The sequence below is a fragment of the Pseudophryne corroboree genome, unplaced genomic scaffold, assembly GCF_028390025.1.
Source record: "Pseudophryne corroboree isolate aPseCor3 unplaced genomic scaffold, aPseCor3.hap2 scaffold_1959, whole genome shotgun sequence".
Classification (NCBI taxonomy): domain Eukaryota; kingdom Metazoa; phylum Chordata; class Amphibia; order Anura; family Myobatrachidae; genus Pseudophryne; species Pseudophryne corroboree.
The window spans coordinates 25,058-42,637 of record NW_026968600.1 but is presented as its reverse complement, the minus strand read 5'-3'; the positions used below and the strand labels follow the sequence as shown (position 1 = coordinate 42,637).

The following is a 17,580-nucleotide window of genomic DNA, read 5'->3' as shown; positions in this document are numbered from 1 at the left end:
TTCTCATAATATGATAATTGAGATCTACCAGATAAATGTATTCTTAATGCTGTAATATGCAAATGACTATCGTATCGTGAATGTTACTTGGTAAGCAGACATATTAATCGCTGATGTTTTTACTGCAGACATATACTGTGATCTCCCGGACAGTAGAGAGCACAGCTGGTGAGGCACATCTGTCCCCATACGTACTATTCCCGCCGACGGTAGCTATTCACAGTACTGTATGTAATAAGGTTTCTATTTCAAGACTCTTTAGACTTGAGGCTTGTATCACTGCTATGTGTGTGTGTGTGTGTGTGTGTGTGTGTGTGTGTGTGTGTGTGTGTGTGTTTTGATTGTCTCCCCTGGCTAGAATGCCAGCATAGACTTCCCGGAATACAGCAATCCTTCTGGCTGAAACGTGATAAAACCTCTAATGGAGACTGATTTTGTTGCCGCACCCGGGAGAAACCCTAAAGTCTTGGAGGGCTTTTTGAAAAGTACTATGCATATGCCTAAGCCAATCAGGATGAAAGGCGCCTTTAACTCATCCAATGACAGCGCAGCACAGTGCATAAATAGAGATGCTAGCGGCTGCTTTCTATATGTATTCGTTTTTTTGCCTTTAGACGTGTTTCGTGAGGAGAGATGGCCAGGACCAAGCAGACCGCCCGCAAATCTACCGGAGGTAAAGCTCCCCGCAAGCAGCTGGCAACCAAGGCTGCTCGGAAAAGCGCCCCAGCTACCGGCGGCGTGAAGAAGCCTCACCGCTACCGTCCCGGGACTGTTGCTCTCAGAGAGATCCGCCGCTACCAGAAATCCACCGAGCTGCTGATCCGCAAGCTGCCCTTCCAGCGATTGGTGCGTGAGATCGCCCAAGACTTCAAGACCGACCTGCGCTTCCAGAGCTCTGCCGTTATGGCCCTACAAGAGGCCAGTGAGGCTTATCTGGTGGGGCTGTTCGAGGACACCAACCTGTGCGCCATCCACGCCAAGAGGGTAACCATCATGCCCAAAGACATCCAGCTAGCCCGCAGAATCCGAGGGGAGAGGGCATAGACACTCGGCACTCCTATACACGCAGCAACACAAAGGCTCTTTTCAGAGCCACCAAATCCTTCTAAACCAGCTGAAGCATAAGTTACACAATGGTGTTTAATTGGACAGATACCACCTCCTTTAGCTCTGCCCAGGCTCCTCGTAGTTAGTAGCCACTAAGCTCACGGCCTATATCCCTTAATTACCCGCACCTTCCTTCCAGCTTGCCGCTGCCCTGGAACAGTGGCGGGAGCCTCCTCAATTCAGCGTGCAGTCAGGGCACAGGGGGCTACTAGTCTTCACCATGAAAGGTTAGAGTTGATCAAGTGTAAGGGAACGTTTTAATAAGGCTCCATGAGCACTTTTCTATGGAAGTAAATGCCTGTAAGGCGGCTCTTTATAGAGTCCTCTACCGAGGAACTTGCCCTACACATCTAGTACCTCCCTTAATGAATCTGGGGGTCAAGCATTTAGCCGTGCAGCTCCGATTCTATGGAACTCACATCCCCGCATAGCTCGAGAGGCCCCCGCTCTAGAATCTTTCATACACACTCATCACTCTCTAAATGTCCATTTAGTATCTCCTGCATAGCTTCCCTGCGCTCCACGGTTTCTGTGCTGTATTGTATTAATTTAATTTGTTTAGCGCTATAAGTCCTATTGCAGAAAGAACATTATGGAAATAACATTGCTCTACTGCTTGTTACACGCAAGGGTCTGATTTACTTCCCGTCAGAAGCACGCCAAGTACGATACTCGCACCTAGAGAGCACAGCTGGTGAGGCACATCTGTCCCCATACGTACTATTCCCGCCGACGGTAGCTATTCACAGTACTGTATGTAATAAGGTTTCTATTTCAAGACTCTTTAGACTTGAGGCTTGTATCACTGCTGTGTGTGTGTGTGTGTGTGTGTGTGTGTGTGTGTGTGTGTGTGTGTGTGTGTGTGTGTGTTTGATTGTCTCCCCTGGCTAGAATGCCAGCATAGACTTCCCGGAATACAGCAATCCTTCTGGCTGAAACGTGATAAAACCTCTAATGGAGACTGATTTTGTTGCCGCACCCGGGAGAAACCCTAAAGTCTTGGAGGGCTTTTTGAAAAGTACTATGCATATGCCTAAGCCAATCAGGATGAAAGGCGCCTTTAACTCATCCAATGACAGCGCAGCACAGTGCATAAATAGAGATGCTAGCGGCTGCTTTCTATATGTATTCGTTTTTTTGCCTTTAGACGTGTTTCGTGAGGAGAGATGGCCAGGACCAAGCAGACCGCCCGCAAATCTACCGGAGGTAAAGCTCCCCGCAAGCAGCTGGCAACCAAGGCTGCTCGGAAAAGCGCCCCAGCTACCGGCGGCGTGAAGAAGCCTCACCGCTACCGTCCCGGGACTGTTGCTCTCAGAGAGATCCGCCGCTACCAGAAATCCACCGAGCTGCTGATCCGCAAGCTGCCCTTCCAGCGATTGGTGCGTGAGATCGCCCAAGACTTCAAGACCGACCTGCGCTTCCAGAGCTCTGCCGTTATGGCCCTACAAGAGGCCAGTGAGGCTTATCTGGTGGGGCTGTTCGAGGACACCAACCTGTGCGCCATCCACGCCAAGAGGGTAACCATCATGCCCAAAGACATCCAGCTAGCCCGCAGAATCCGAGGGGAGAGGGCATAGACACTCGGCACTCCTATACACGCAGCAACACAAAGGCTCTTTTCAGAGCCACCAAATCCTTCTAAACCAGCTGAAGCATAAGTTACACAATGGTGTTTAATTGGACGGATACCACCTCCTTTAGCTCTGCCCAGGCTCCTCGTAGTTAGTAGCCACTAAGCTCACGGCCTATATCCCTTAATTACCCGCACCTTCCTTCCAGCTTGCCGCTGCCCTGGAACAGTGGCGGGAGCCTCCTCAATTCAGCGTGCAGTCAGGGCACAGGGGGCTACTAGTCTTCACCATGAAAGGTTAGAGTTGATCAAGTGTAAGGGAACGTTTTAATAAGGCTCCATGAGCACTTTTCTATGGAAGTAAATGCCTGTAAGGCGGCTCTTTATAGAGTCCTCTACCGAGGAACTTGCCCTACACATCTAGTACCTCCCTTAATGAATCTGGGGGTCAAGCATTTAGCCGTGCAGCTCCGATTCTATGGAACTCACATCCCCGCATAGCTCGAGAGGCCCCCGCTCTAGAATCTTTCATACACACTCATCACTCTCTAAATGTCCATTTAGTATCTCCTGCATAGCTTCCCTGCGCTCCACGGTTTCTGTGCTGTATTGTATTAATTTAATTTGTTTAGCGCTATAAGTCCTATTGCAGAAAGAACATTATGGAAATAACATTGTTATGTCTGCGCTCTACTGCTTGTTACACGCAAGGGTCTGATTTACTTCCCGTCAGAAGCACAACGCCAAGTACGATACTCGCACCTATCCCGCTAAACAGCGGGCTACTTACTCCCACATGTACAGCATATCATGAATCAGCTCTTTGGGGTCAGGGTGGGTGGCTCTGAAAAGAGCCTTTGTGTTGCGGGGACAAGTATCTAGCAGTGAAATCACTTGCTCTTAGCTGGTTTGTGGCTCTCGGTCTTCTTGGGCAGCAGCACGGCCTGGATGTTGGGCAGAACGCCTCCCTGGGCGATGGTCACCCCACCGAGCAGTTTATTGAGCTCTTCGTCGTTGCGCACAGCCAGCTGCAGGTGGCGGGGGATGATGCGGGTCTTCTTGTTGTCGCGGGCGGCGTTTCCGGCAAGCTCAAGAATCTCAGCCGTCAGGTACTCCAGTACTGCGGCCAGATACACCGGGGCACCGGCTCCCACACGCTCCGCATAGTTTCCCTTCCTCAGCAGACGGTGAACTCGACCGACTGGGAACTGGAGACCGGCCCGGGATGAGCGAGTCTTTGCCTTAGCACGGGTCTTGCCGCCTTGTTTCCCTCTTCCAGACATGCTTGCGAGGTTCAATGAGATAAAAGAGTCTCTCTTTCAACAGAAACACTGAGAGATATGTCTCTAAAACACCGCCCTCCTCTTACATATATACTCAGAAGCGACATGCTGCTTGCTCTGTGATTGGTCTGCTTACAAGCTAAACAATGCAGCTCAACTTCATCCACAGACCAATCCGCAAAAAGAAGAGTGGGGTTACGATGCCTACCAGTGTCACATGACACTTCTACCCAATAGTGTAGCTTGCATTGGTGATGCCTCGTTTGCATAAGCTGCCTATAAATAAAACAGATGTGTGAGATGACCGCACAGATTTTCTACATTGTGTCGAAGAGATCCTAAAGAATGCCTGATCCAGCAAAGTCTGCTCCGGCGCCTAAGAAAGGCTCTAAGAAAGCGGTGACCAAGACCCAGAAGAAGGATGGGAAGAAGCGTAGGAAGAGCAGGAAGGAGAGTTACGCCATTTACGTCTACAAGGTGCTGAAGCAGGTGCACCCTGACACCGGCATCTCCTCCAAGGCTATGGGCATCATGAACTCCTTTGTCAATGACATCTTTGAGCGCATTGCTGGGGAAGCTTCTCGCCTGGCTCATTACAACAAGCGCTCGACCATCACCTCCCGGGAGATCCAGACCGCCGTACGCTTGCTGCTGCCGGGAGAGCTGGCCAAGCACGCCGTGTCCGAGGGCACCAAGGCTGTTACCAAGTACACCAGCGCCAAGTAATCACCCCCTTCTCTGACCCACATCAACACAAAGGCTCTTCTAAGAGCCACCCACCTCCTCTCTAATCGGGCTGAAACTATGATGGGTATTATATGTGCTACTTGCAAATCTGCCTTATTGTATCTCCGCTTCCATGAACTGTATATTCACTTCCAAACTAAAGCGGGGTCATATAGTCATCATATTACAGATGTCAGCATTAGTGCTTACATAAAGCAATCCATAGAGCAGTGACTGCCCGTGTAGCTGCTGCAGAACTAGAGAATTATTGTATCTTATTCCAATGTTACAAAGTATCAGTAGATTGTAGCAATTGGTCCCGTTGTTCGTATCACTTTGAATCTCCTATAAACACAGTTGCTAAAAGGTTGTTTGTCTTTCAAGATGCCCTGTGTAGAATGCTATTGTTACTGTATCACTGCACGTGTAACACCGGGATCCAATCTCCGGTATCACTGCAGGTATATTGCACCGAATCCATTATAAGACATCAGGTTCCGTTTAGCTGCATTTAATGAAAGGAGATCTTTATGATCGCACAATACAATGCTGGCTTAGGTACACGTGCCAGCTGTGCTCCCTATAGTAACAGAGATACAGGGGGTGGCTGAGCAGCAGTGTTCCGGAGCGGGACTGGCTGAGTGCAGTATCAGCGGCGCTCATTATTACAGGGAGAAGAGAGACCGAAGCGCAGAGCTGACACTCAGACCGAGCCCGGGACAGACGTTACACTGACCAGCCAGAAGCGGCATGTCATTGGAGTGATTTTGTTTTGTCCCGCCGAAATCTGTTCGACTCATTGGTCCATTTTGAATTTTCATCCTCCAATCCCAATGAGGTTGTGCAAGTCACTTATTATATACCTATTATTTATCTGGACAATATATAATAATGGATATTAAAACGGTTAAATTCTAAATGGTTTTTTTTTTTTACTTCAATAAAAATAAGTCTATGAACAACAGTGTGCTAAATAAAGTAATCTATTATATAAAATAAATTATAGTGCAGTGCTAATATATATATATATATATATATATATATATATATATATATATTATTATACTTTATGCTGTCCTATATTTATGACATTTCATTTTTTCTGATTTGCTATTTCTCAGTCGTCATCTATATCATCTGTTATGAGCCTTATATCAAATGTTGGGACGTTGATAAGAATGGGACTCAGTATGGATAATATTACATTGTATCTTAGGTTGAATATTATGTTGTACCAAGTACAGGAATTGTATGGGAAAAAAGATCTTAGCTAAGTGTAACTTTATATTGCGTATACATCTTATGCCCCTAATCTGATGGTAAGGCAGTGACTTTTTAACATCTAATTATAGCCATGACTCCGCCTCTCAAAGTGCTCAGTCACCCATCAGGTCCGCTTACCTCTTTCTAAAGAGCAACCGAAAATGGGTTGCCTCATATTTCTTTGTCGTTAGCTATTGAATAATGTCTGGAAGAGGTAAAGGAGGTAAGGGGCTCGGAAAAGGAGGCGCTAAGCGCCATAGGAAGGTGCTGCGGGACAACATCCAGGGCATCACCAAGCCTGCCATCCGCCGCCTTGCCCGGAGAGGAGGCGTGAAGCGTATCTCCGGCCTCATCTACGAGGAGACCCGCGGGGTGCTGAAGGTGTTTCTGGAGAACGTGATCCGGGACGCCGTCACCTACACCGAGCACGCCAAGAGGAAGACGGTCACCGCTATGGATGTGGTCTATGCTCTCAAGCGCCAGGGCCGCACTCTGTATGGCTTCGGAGGCTAAACACCGAGGCGCATCTAATACCATCACCCGCACACAAAGGCCCTTTTCAGGGCCGCCCATCTCTTCTACGAAAGATCTGTAACCCAACGTCTCTGTGTAGTGCTGTACTCTGACTATAAGCCGGGTCCTAGTACTTAATCGTTCCCTCACATTAGGCACACCGCTAGTGGTTGCTGTCTTTATTTGGAGTGATGATGAAAGGACCGGGCCAGTATTTTAGTGAGCTTATGCCCAAGCTGGCCACTACTAATGTGTAATGTTTATGAATTCTTGCAGTGGGTGAGACGTGAGTAGATTTGTCCTAGAGGTACCGCCATGATCCTTTGTTTCGAAGATGGCACAACACACTGTCGGTGGCTGACTAGTTCTAAGCTGTTGGACACAAGTTTTTTTTTATGAAGGACAAACTAAGTATTCACTAGGAAATCCATGTTCTCTTACAGCTTAGCTTATCGGCGGAGTTTTTGAAAAATGTATCCGCTCTTCTTTAAACCAATCGGTGGAGGGGGACATGCTACTTCTACCAATCAGCGCAGCTCAGCTTATATGCAAATTTGATGAAAGCAGCCAGGTTACATAATTCATTTTTTGGGGGGACAATGCCTGGGAGAGGTAAGGGGCTCGGGAAAGGAGGCACCAAGCGCTGCAGGACTACATATCATCCAGGGCACCACACAGCCTGCCACCCGCCGCCTAGTCCATAGAGGGGTCCTGCAGGCTTTGAACGTTAATTAACTAATTTAAGGGTCTCCTACATTAATCCAGAAACGAGCTATAGGAACAGGCTGTATTTTCAAGGGAGGCATTTTTTTTTTTGTAGCAAACAATTATACCTTGTCCGGGTACCTCGCAGTCTGTACATCACCGGGAATGGCGTGCAGAACACGCGGTGCTGTTCCTTACACCAGACTGTACGACCAAGTACACATAAAACAACCATTCAGCTACTACGGGCGGCTGGAGATAGAAGAACCCGACACTTTAGTGTATACGTTCCCGATCTATCTGCAGATTTAACAGATAACTGCATTTAGTCCCGCTCCCCTGCATATCCCACTTATGCAGTGACTGCATGGGGCAGAGTAGATGGGCCAAGTGGTCCATATCCTGCTATCAAGAGCTATGTTTCTAGGACTGATGTGTAAGGGACAAACTAGATATTTCTGCCACATGTAGCGACTTCTTCACTACAGTTTTTATTTAGTCCCCCAATAGATCACATCGTGCGCCTACAGCTCTGCCGAGACAGGGTGGGTGGCTCTGAAAAGAGCCTTTGGGGGATAACAAGGAAGAGAGGCTGCGGCTTTACAATCACTTCTTGGCCGCAGCTTTCTTAGGCTTAGCTGCCTTCTTGGCCGGGCTTTTTGTGGCTTTTGGCTTCGCTGCCTTCTTGGCCGGACTCTTGGCAGCTTTGGGCTTCGCCGCCTTCTTGGCGGGACTCTTGGCCGCCTTCTTAGGCTTCACGGCTATAGGCTTCTTTGGGCTTTTGGCAGCAGCCGCTGTAGCGGGTTTCTTCACCTTTTTCGGGGTCTTGGCTGCACTCGGAGCCTTCTTGGGCTTCTTCGGGGATTTGGCCACTTTCTTCGCTGCAGGTTTCTTGGGCTTCAGGGACTTCTGGGCGGCCTTCTTGCTTTCCACTTGTTTCTTATTGAGCTTGAAGGAGCCGGAAGCGCCGGTACCTTTCACCTGGGTGAGAGTTCCTTTGGTCACTAATCCTTTCACCCCCACTTTGATGCGGCTGTTGTTCCTCTCCACATCGTAGCCTCCGGCAGCCAGAGCCTTCTTCAGGGCGGCAAGAGAAACCCCGCTGCGCTCTTTAGAGGCGGCCACGGCTTTTACGATCAGCTCGGAGACGCTGGGTCCAGAAGACTTGCCGCTCTTCTTTGCTCTTCCAGCAGCTTTCTTCGGCTGCCTCTTCTTTTTGGCTGCGACCTCTGATGGAGGAACAGCGGCGGCGACGGGGGCAGTTTCCGCCATGTTTGCAGAACTTAACTTTAATCAATAATACTACAACGCCCGGTGTTGACTCACGTCTTTTATATACACTGCCGGCTGTGCTGTGATTGGCTGCCGAGAGTGAGGTGTTCTGTGCTCCCATTGGCGGAATGAGCAGCCGTGTAAACTCTTCCCTGTCTGAGTGTACGGGGGAATCTGCTCTCACCTTGTGTTTCCCTAGCGCAGAAAAACAGTCTTTTATAGGGCATGAGGTGAGCGGCGAGCTGGCTCTCTGCACCACACCAGTACTCCAAGGTCTCCCCTAACCCTTTACTGTCATTGCTAGCCTATGCGCTGTGAAGAGTGCCGGGAATAGCCCCTGTCAGCTCACCTAGACCAGGCATGATCTGGCTGGCGTGTAATACATCTTTTCTGCGAAGCGAAAAATGTCTCATCGGGCACTTTTCTCTCCTCCAGGCACTACACCGAACAAAGGTGGCTGGGGCATAATCAGTGCAGAGGATGCCGCATTTTGAAAGACATAAAGGTGATGTGTGGGATGCTGTACACCCGGATGGATAGCACAGGCAGGTTGCCCCACAAGGTATTGGCACTCCTGTCTGGGAACTCTAGTTACTTTGACTAAATAAATAAAAGCAAGATATCTGGCGTGCATAATCAGCTTCAGAATAATCCTGCCGGCCTGAGATTCTCCATGTCCTGAAAAATGCTGGTGGCGTTTTCTCCACATGTTCTTATAATGATCCATATAGACATTGATGCATATCTATGCATCTTAAGTGTGTCAGTAGGTGGGCTATGGGGTCCCGTTCCCATTGATAGGAGACTGATATTTTTAAAAGAGGACATGGGAGCAATAGGGTGAGACCATAGGAATAAAGGGTACAATATCTGGAGACGGGAGAAATAAGGAGACGAGGAGTGGGAGATCAGAGGAGCAAAAGGAACAACAGAGGGAATCGGTATGAATAGTGATACAAATAAAAGGAGACAGTAATAATATGGAGAATAATAAGGGTACAGAGGGAAAAATGGAGAGGCAGAAATATGGGGATACATAAGGGGACCTCTAAGGGTAGTGGCAGGTGGAAGGAATGGATGAAAGGAAGAGAAACAGGGGGAAAATAAAGGTGAATGGGTAAAGATGGCAACAGGAAACAAACGGGGAGATGGGAGAGACAAGGGGAAAATCGGGGGAGACGTGATGGAACACGGCGGAGGAAAAGGAAGAACAAATAGGAGAAGATAGGAAGATGTTGAAGAATTATATGCTCACAATAGTTATGCGGAATAAAATTTAAATGACGTAGCTTGTTAAAAAATAACTAGCTGAGAGGAGAGGATCGACATTGAGGAATGGAAGGCAAATGGAGATGGAAGCGGGTTCTTGAAAAATACCGATGACTACTAACTGGAGGGCGTGTGCCAGCAGTAAGTACCATCCAGGTCTCACTCTCTTCCCCAACCCATGATTGCATGCTGGAGTTGTGATCTAGAGCATTGAGAGTCTCCAGAGCAGGTAGGGAGAACACGGAGCTAGACCTGGGCCACTACTAGGGATTTCTGGGGCCCCAAGGATGGTAGAAACAAAATAGAAATAAAAGCTGACCCATAAAAATATTTTTTTTTCAATACTTTTAATGTTTATTTTTTTCAAGAACATGTAAAATGGATATAAAAATAAATAAATATATCTGCATAAAGAAAAAGACAGTAACTAAAATAGAACAATAAGTGGTTGATTTTACGTACAGGGACTATTGTATCTGAAATTAGTCTCCACTGAGCAGATGAAAATCCCCTTTGTACAATCCACATACAGTACACAGCAGCTTTATATTCTCTTCATGCAGTTTCCCGGATACATAAGCTTTAGCTTGTGGTCTAAGTTGATACTTTCACAGATTGTATCCAAATGTTTCAATGGAATAGTTACAATTGAATAATACTGTTTCCCATTAGTATCATATCGTTTCACACACGCAGAAGTTCTGTTCATACTCCATTCTAAAGCTACCGTACGGTAGCGATGACCTAATATGACCTAATATGATTAATGTATTAACGTTTTAAAAATGAAATCATCATTATTATTTTATGCCATAGACAGTGTTTTTGACATATGTAGTTGTGACTTTTCTTATTTTTATTTTTATGTATATCTGCATTCATATTAATATCTCCCTGGAATTAGTGAGTATAGTTTGCAAGTACATACAATGGTATTTACTGTTTCCTATTAGTATAATAGTTTCCAGCACATTCCGAATTTCTGATTATACTCAGATCTAAAGCTTCTCAGAGGCAGTACGGATGGTGTAATGGTTAGCATTACTTCCTCACAGCACTGAGGTCATTAGTTTGATTCCCACCATGGCTCTACTGTAACTGTGTGGAGTTTGTATATTCTCCCTGTATTTGCATGGGTTTCCTACGGGTACTCCAGTTTTCTCCCACAATCCAAAAATATAATTAATTGAGTCCCAATAAAAATTGTTTAAGTGGTGCATGTGGTAGGGAATATATATTGTAAGCTCCACTGGGGCAGGGACTGATGTGAATGCATGTAGTGTAGTGATGTAGTGCAGTGGATAGGGGAATGTAGTGCAGTAATGAGGTGTTATGATAAAGTGCAATGTGTGGGGACACACAGGGGGGAATGTAGTGAAACACGCCGCTGATGGGGTATGTGACGCAGAGGGCATTTGGATCACATAGGGGGATGTTGTCCAAAATATCCCTCTTTTTTCTAAATTTTTGATAATGTGATTATTTTAGTCTTAGGGTTTTTTTTTTTTTATATTTTTATTTTATTATTATTAATATTACTATTGTTATTATTAATAATAACATTTTTTATAAACACATTTTGGGGAGGGGAATCACTGCTTTTTCCCTGGTGGCGAAAATCCTAGTTTCGGCCTTACCCTTAGTAATAGGCTTCATGCTGCCCAATACCGTTACATCAGTATGAGACATTAAACCGTTTTTTCCAGTACCAGGGCCTTTGCTTTGTATAGATTCCCCAAGAACAAGCCCCAAAACTCGGGGAAACTGTTCCTCTTTTCACCTGGGTGGCTCCATACCAGCTGGGAAAGTGCTCCAGGGAAGTTGCCTAGCAATGTCCGATAATTATGGCAATGCTGGCCATTTTGAAGGCCAAGTAGTCTAAACATTGAACCAGTTTCAGTTCCCTAGCAATGTCGGGTAACCATGGCAACAGTGGCCATTTTGATGGCAAATTTGATTTAAGCATGACAACCAGTTTCTGTTCCCTGGCAACAGTTCGGCAACCATAGCAACATATACGTTATGGTAAGAACTTACCATTGATAACAGTATTTTTCCTAAATCCACAGGTTTCACAGGATACATTGTTATATGGTTGAGCGACAGCGGTTCTTACACTAATCGGTCAAAGCTTTTTGGCCTCCCAGCATGCAGTGGACCCGTCCATATATCCTCGCCTCCTGGGTCAGGTAAATCAGTTGTTTTCCAAAGCTTAAGGCAGGAGCATCATGTAGAGCACTAATCAGGCGAGAAGACCACACATGCACAACCTCCCACCCTTCCGTACAAGAGGGAAGAGTTTAGTGAGTAAAAGGATCCTCAAATCAGGTGCGTCAAGGTGGGATATCTGTGGACATAGGAGAAATACTGTTATCAATGGTAACTTATTACCATAACTTATATTTCTCCTGCAGGGTCCACAGGGTATCTACAGGATACATTGGGATGTCCCAAAGCAATTTAGTGGTGGCAACGCTCCTGATTAGACAGGAGAATGCTTGGCCCAAATTCAGCATCCTGAGAGGCAAAGGTATCCACAAGCAAAATGTCTAATGAATGTGTTAATGGAAGACCATGTGGCTATCTTACATATCTGTTCTGCTGAAGCACCATGCTGTGCTGTCCATGATGGACCTACTTTACGAGTAGAGTGAGCAGAGACATTATCCGGAAACAGGAGATCAGCCTTCGAATATGCTTCTGAAATCGTCATCCAAAGCCACCTCGCCAGTGTCTGCTTACCAGCAGGCCACCCTCTCCTATGAAATCCGTAGAGAACAAAGAGATAATCTGTCTTTCTGATAGCACTGGTACGATCTACGTAGATCCTTAAGGCATGGACAATTTCCAACGATGCATCTCCCGCAGATAGGTCTGGCCCCTGGAAAGCCGGGACTACAATTTCTTTGTAAAGGTGGAATTTAGACACCACCTTAGGAAGATACCCAGATTTAGTTCTGAGAACCGATCTATCTGGATAAAAAATGAGAAATGGAGGACAAAATAATAATGCGCCAAATGCTGAAACTCTTCGAGCTGAAGCCATAGCCAGAAGAAAGAGAACCTTAGCTGTCAACCATTTAAAATCTACTCTTTTAAGTGGTTCAAATGAGGCAACTTGAAGGGCCTTTAGAACTAAACTTAGATCCCAAGGCACTGTAGGAGGAACAGAGGGACGTTGAATGTGCAGCATTACCTGGAAAAAAGTGTGCCCATTCTGTAGGTTGGCAATTTTCTTTTGGAACCATACAGTTAGTGCTGACACCTGCACTCTCAAAGAAGCCACCCTTAAACCAGAAGGAATGCTAGGATTCTGGAAATTCTGAAAGACCTGGGGTCAAGTTTCCGTTCACTGCACCATTGAATATAGGCTTGCCATATTATGTGATAAATGCGAGCTGAGGAGGTTTTCCTTGCTCTAAGCATTGTTTGAATTACCTGTTGAGAGAATCCTTTTGACTTCAGGATGGAGGTCTCAAGAGCCACGCCATCAAAGACAGTCAATCCAGATGTCTGTGATGGCAAGGCCCCTGAATCAGTAGATCTGGATGTTGAGGTAGTAGGAATAGAGCATCCATCGACATCCTCTGCAGATCTGTGCACCAATGTTTTATGGGCCAAGCCGGAGCTATTAGTATAACGGCACTTTTCCTTTTTATTATTATTATTATTATTATTACTACCGCCACCAGTTTTTTATATAGTGTACACATATTATTATTATTATTATTATTATTATTATTATTATTATTATTACCAGTTATTTATATATTATACATATATTTTGCAGTGCTTTACAGAGCATATTTAGCCATATACATCAGTCCCTGCCCCAGTGGAGCTTGCAATCTATAAACCCTATCACATGTACACACAGACACACATTCACACTAGGGTTATTTTTTTTCATTGTTGGAAGCCAATTAACCTACCAGTATATTTTTGGATTGTGAGAGGAAACCGGAGTACCCGAAGGAAACCCATGCAAGTACGGGGAGAATATACAAACTCCACACAGTTAGGGCTATGGTGGGAATCGAACCCATGACCTCAGTGCTGTGAGGCAGTAATGCTAACCATTACACCATCCATACTTTTACCTTTCTCACCACCCTGGTTAACAGGGTGATGGTAAGAAACACATAGGCCAGACGAAAGTCCCATCTCACTGACAGGGCATCCATCTTCCTTGGTCCACTGCACCTAGAAGCAATTTCTTCCTGACACTGCTCCTCAGCCCTGAAGGCTGGCATCTGTTGTCAGAATTTCCCAATCTGATATCCAAAAGGGTCTCCCTTTGTCCAGATGGGCTGTCTGTAGCCACCAGGCTAATGACCTCCTTCCTTCCAGAGGAAGAATCATAGTCTGCATTTTTATTGTCTGATGACCCCATTCCACTTGGTAAGGATCCGATGTTGCAGAGGTCTTGAATGGAACTGAGCATACTCTACCATGTTGAAAATTGACACCATTAGACACATCACACACATTGCTGCGAGAATTTATACTCTTCGACAGTGTAGAAGCTCCTGGATCCTTTACTGAAGTTTGGATATTTTTCTCAGAAGTAAAATTACTCTCTGACGGCTCAAATCCAATACAGCCCCAAATGAGTCATCCGTTATGACGGAACAAAAGATGATTTTGCCCAATCTATGAGCCAACCGTGCTTCTGCAGACACTCTATTGTATGTTGCAGATGACACAGAAGCAATACCTGAGACTGTGCCAGGATTAAAAGATTGTTGAGGTATGGAAATATTCTTATCCCCTGCTGGCGGAGATAAGCTACCATAATCACCACATTTTTGGTGAATACTCTGGGGGCTGTGGCCAGACCAAATGGCAGAGCCTGAATCTGAAAATGCTGTTGGAGGATAGCGAATTTGAGATAGCGCTGATGGGACAGAGCTATAGGAACATGCAGGTAAGGATCCTGTATATCCAGGGATACCATAAAATCCCATGGTTCCATAGCCAAAATGATGGAATGTAAGGTCTCCATATGAAACCGAGGTACCCAAATGTATTTGTTCAGCATTTTTAGATTGAGTGTGAGCTGGAACGACTAGTTCAGCTTCTGGACTAAAAACAGGTTGGAGTAGAAACCCTGTCCTTGTTGTGCAGGAGGAACAGGAATGATTACTCCTGACTGAAGCAATTTCTGAACTGCCTCTTGCAAAACCCTGGCCCTCGTTTCTACCAAAGAAAGGCTGGTACAATAAAAAAAAAAAACCTTTGAGTAGGGTTTTTCCTGAAAGAAAACGCATAACTGGGATACACCGCTTCTTGCACCCAGGCATCTGTGGTAGACTGCTGCCAGATTTGTGCAAAATGAATAAGTCGGCCTCCCACCCTGGGTTCCCCCAGGTGGAGGCCCGCACCATCAGGCTGATGGCTTATCTTTTTTGTATTCTGAATCAGCTTTCCAGGTGCGTAGCTAAACTGCTCGGTGAGCGGCTAATTTTGAGGCTGATGTTTGAGAGGCAATAGTGCCCATATCTAAGGCTGCTTCTTCCAAGAATATTGCAGCCTGTTTGATATGTGTCACATGGGATTTTTGCTCTCTGGATGTCGTTGAAATTTCCCCTACCAATGCATCTTGCCAGACAGCCACTGCTTTAGCCATCCAGGCTGAGGCCATGGCTGGTCTAATGATTGCCCCAGACAGGGAAAAAAAAGTTGTTGTTTTTTAGCAAACCATCTACTCTCCTATCCGTGACATCATTTATTGATGTTGAAGGCAGAAGTAATGTAGATTTTTGCACTAAGCGAATCACATGCATATCTACTTTAGGGGCTACCTCTCTCTTTAAACAGTCCTCAGTCAGAAAAGGGTAATTGGAATTCCATTTCCTAGGAATTCTAAATTTCTTACTGGGCATAACCCAAGCCTCTTCCATAATTTCCGTCAGCTGTTCTGATCCAGGAAACTCTGTCTTACCTGTTTTGGGACGTTTAAATAAAGGTGCCTTGGATTTTAACACAGTATATGTTGATTCTTCTAAGGATAAAATGGATTTCATTGCAGTAATCAACTCAGATATGTCCACTGAGCTGAGACCTTCTTCCTCATCCTCATATTCAGAACCAGAGTGTAATGAGTCTTCGTCCTCTGATGAGTCCTCATCTGAAACATGTGTAGACTCTGAAGATGTTGTTTTGTGTCTAAATGATTTACTTACCACTGGCTTTTCAGCCTGTTTCTGTTGAGAGGCTACTGCTTCCCCTGTGCTGCACATATAATAGTGCAACCTATCACCGGTACAGAAGTTGGAATTATCCACTCAGCTATACTGGATAATGTCCTGTGCAAACATAGCCCATGGTGGATCAACTTACACCTGCATCTGCCTTGAATATTTCAAGAGACCTTGGTGAAAGCTAATACAGTTTGCACACAACCCATCTTGAACCAGATCCTGAGATGTTAACCCAGCTTTACATGACAAACATGATATGAGTGTTGGTGCTGATGTGAGTGTGTTTTCCTCACCTTTTCTGCTCTGAGACATGATAAATAATCAGACAATTTAACAGTGTAATACACAATTTGTGACTGTAATCACTTTAAAATGTGTTAAAGTGACATACAATCCGACCCTACCCTGTTTAGCACCAGCATTGAGGATCGGAGTAAACAGAGAAAACTGACAGAATTTATAGCAAAGTCAGCAATCACACTAACAGTCAGTCACAGATTATACATTAGTATAATAAGCAATATGACCACATATTCAACTACAGGTACAGTTCACGTATGTAGGAGAAACATATTACTGCATTACTTTATAAAAATGCTTTAACTGTATTCAGACGCATAGCAAAAGAAACCACAGTAATATTATCAAACTCATATGCATTATGCCCTTATCCAACTATTTGTACTCAAAGGTAGATAGAGACTTAGGGCCTAATTCAGACATGGTTGCATGCAGGCTATTTTTTGCACTGCTACGACCAGGTAATCGCCACCCACAGGGGAGGTGGGATTGCTGTGTATGGCTGCAAACGCTTGTGCAGAGAGCTGCACAAACAAAAAGTTTGTGCAGTCTCTGCACAGCTCAGGACTTGCTCACCCGCTGCAATGATCCTTGCTGGAGCTGATGTCAGGATCCCTCCATGGAAACGGCCGGACACGCATGCGTTTTCCTCAACACTCCCAGAAAACGGTGAGTTGACACCCCCGGACGGCCTCTTCCTGTCAATCTTCTTGTGTTTGCTGCTGCAAATGCTTTCTTCATTATTTTTGTCGCTGCCCAGTGATGGCCATCGCCGGCCAGCAACGCGCCTGCGCATTGCGGCCCCCACGCATGCGCTGTTCAGACCCGATCGCACGGCTGCAAATAACTACAGCATGCGATCAGGTCTGAATGACCCACTTAGTGTTTTATAGCCCCCACTCAGGAGAGCGGGATACAGGGAGACTTACCCCGCTTCCAGAATCGATAAATACGAGTGGATCCATATGCTATAAGTGTCCACCGCCGCTCCGTGAAAATATAGTGAACACAGATTGCCAAGTGAACACTGATGCACCAGTCACACAGCCGCTTCAGTTTATGGCAGGAGACTCGGAGGAAACTGGTCGTGAATCGGGGGGGGGAGGGGCGACCAGGGGTGCATCCGTCTCCCCACTGCTGATCTCAAAATTAGGGATCGCAGCCTCATGCTACTCCTGGAGCCTTTGATCCCTAAGGCCTAGCACTTGTGCACTTTCGGTGGCAGCCGCGTCAGCGACTGTTTGGTAGTTTCCCCCAAAAGAGTGCGGCTGTGTCCATGTTCCCCCTCTAAGCGGAACCTATGCCTTACCTTCCTCCCGTGCTCCGGCCACAGCCTGGTAACGTCTGCTGGACTTGCTAGTTTTATCCG

The 17,580-nt window shown here is 45.9% G+C and overlaps 6 protein-coding genes across 6 annotated transcripts; 4 read left to right on the top strand and 2 right to left on the bottom strand.

The window, feature by feature from the left end:
* The first annotated feature begins 604 nt into the window (after window positions 1-604).
* On the top strand, window positions 605-1,100 carry LOC135005107 (histone H3). The gene has a single exon (XM_063951898.1). It carries the CDS (start codon window positions 634-636, stop codon window positions 1,042-1,044), a length of 411 nt encoding a protein of 136 aa, XP_063807968.1. The 5' UTR covers window positions 605-633; the 3' UTR covers window positions 1,045-1,100.
* Window positions 1,101-2,244: 1,144 nt separating this feature from the next.
* LOC135005106 (histone H3) lies at window positions 2,245-2,740 on the top strand. The gene has a single exon (XM_063951897.1). It carries the CDS (start codon window positions 2,274-2,276, stop codon window positions 2,682-2,684), a length of 411 nt encoding a protein of 136 aa, XP_063807967.1. The 5' UTR covers window positions 2,245-2,273; the 3' UTR covers window positions 2,685-2,740.
* A 774-nt stretch (window positions 2,741-3,514) lies between these two features.
* LOC135005108 (histone H2A type 1-like) lies at window positions 3,515-4,008 on the bottom strand. The gene has a single exon (XM_063951899.1). It carries the CDS (start codon window positions 3,958-3,960, stop codon window positions 3,568-3,570), a length of 393 nt encoding a protein of 130 aa, XP_063807969.1. The 5' UTR covers window positions 3,961-4,008; the 3' UTR covers window positions 3,515-3,567.
* A 239-nt stretch (window positions 4,009-4,247) lies between these two features.
* Window positions 4,248-4,737, top strand: LOC135005109 (histone H2B 1.1-like). Its single transcript, XM_063951900.1, has one exon. It carries the CDS (start codon window positions 4,306-4,308, stop codon window positions 4,684-4,686), a length of 381 nt encoding a protein of 126 aa, XP_063807970.1. The 5' UTR covers window positions 4,248-4,305; the 3' UTR covers window positions 4,687-4,737.
* Window positions 4,738-6,116: 1,379 nt separating this feature from the next.
* On the top strand, window positions 6,117-6,522 carry LOC135005110 (histone H4). The gene has a single exon (XM_063951901.1). It carries the CDS (start codon window positions 6,151-6,153, stop codon window positions 6,460-6,462), a length of 312 nt encoding a protein of 103 aa, XP_063807971.1. The 5' UTR covers window positions 6,117-6,150; the 3' UTR covers window positions 6,463-6,522.
* Window positions 6,523-7,622: 1,100 nt separating this feature from the next.
* LOC135005111 (histone H1B-like) lies at window positions 7,623-8,488 on the bottom strand. Its single transcript, XM_063951902.1, has one exon. It carries the CDS (start codon window positions 8,437-8,439, stop codon window positions 7,774-7,776), a length of 666 nt encoding a protein of 221 aa, XP_063807972.1. The 5' UTR covers window positions 8,440-8,488; the 3' UTR covers window positions 7,623-7,773.
* Window positions 8,489-17,580: the final 9,092 nt, after the last annotated feature.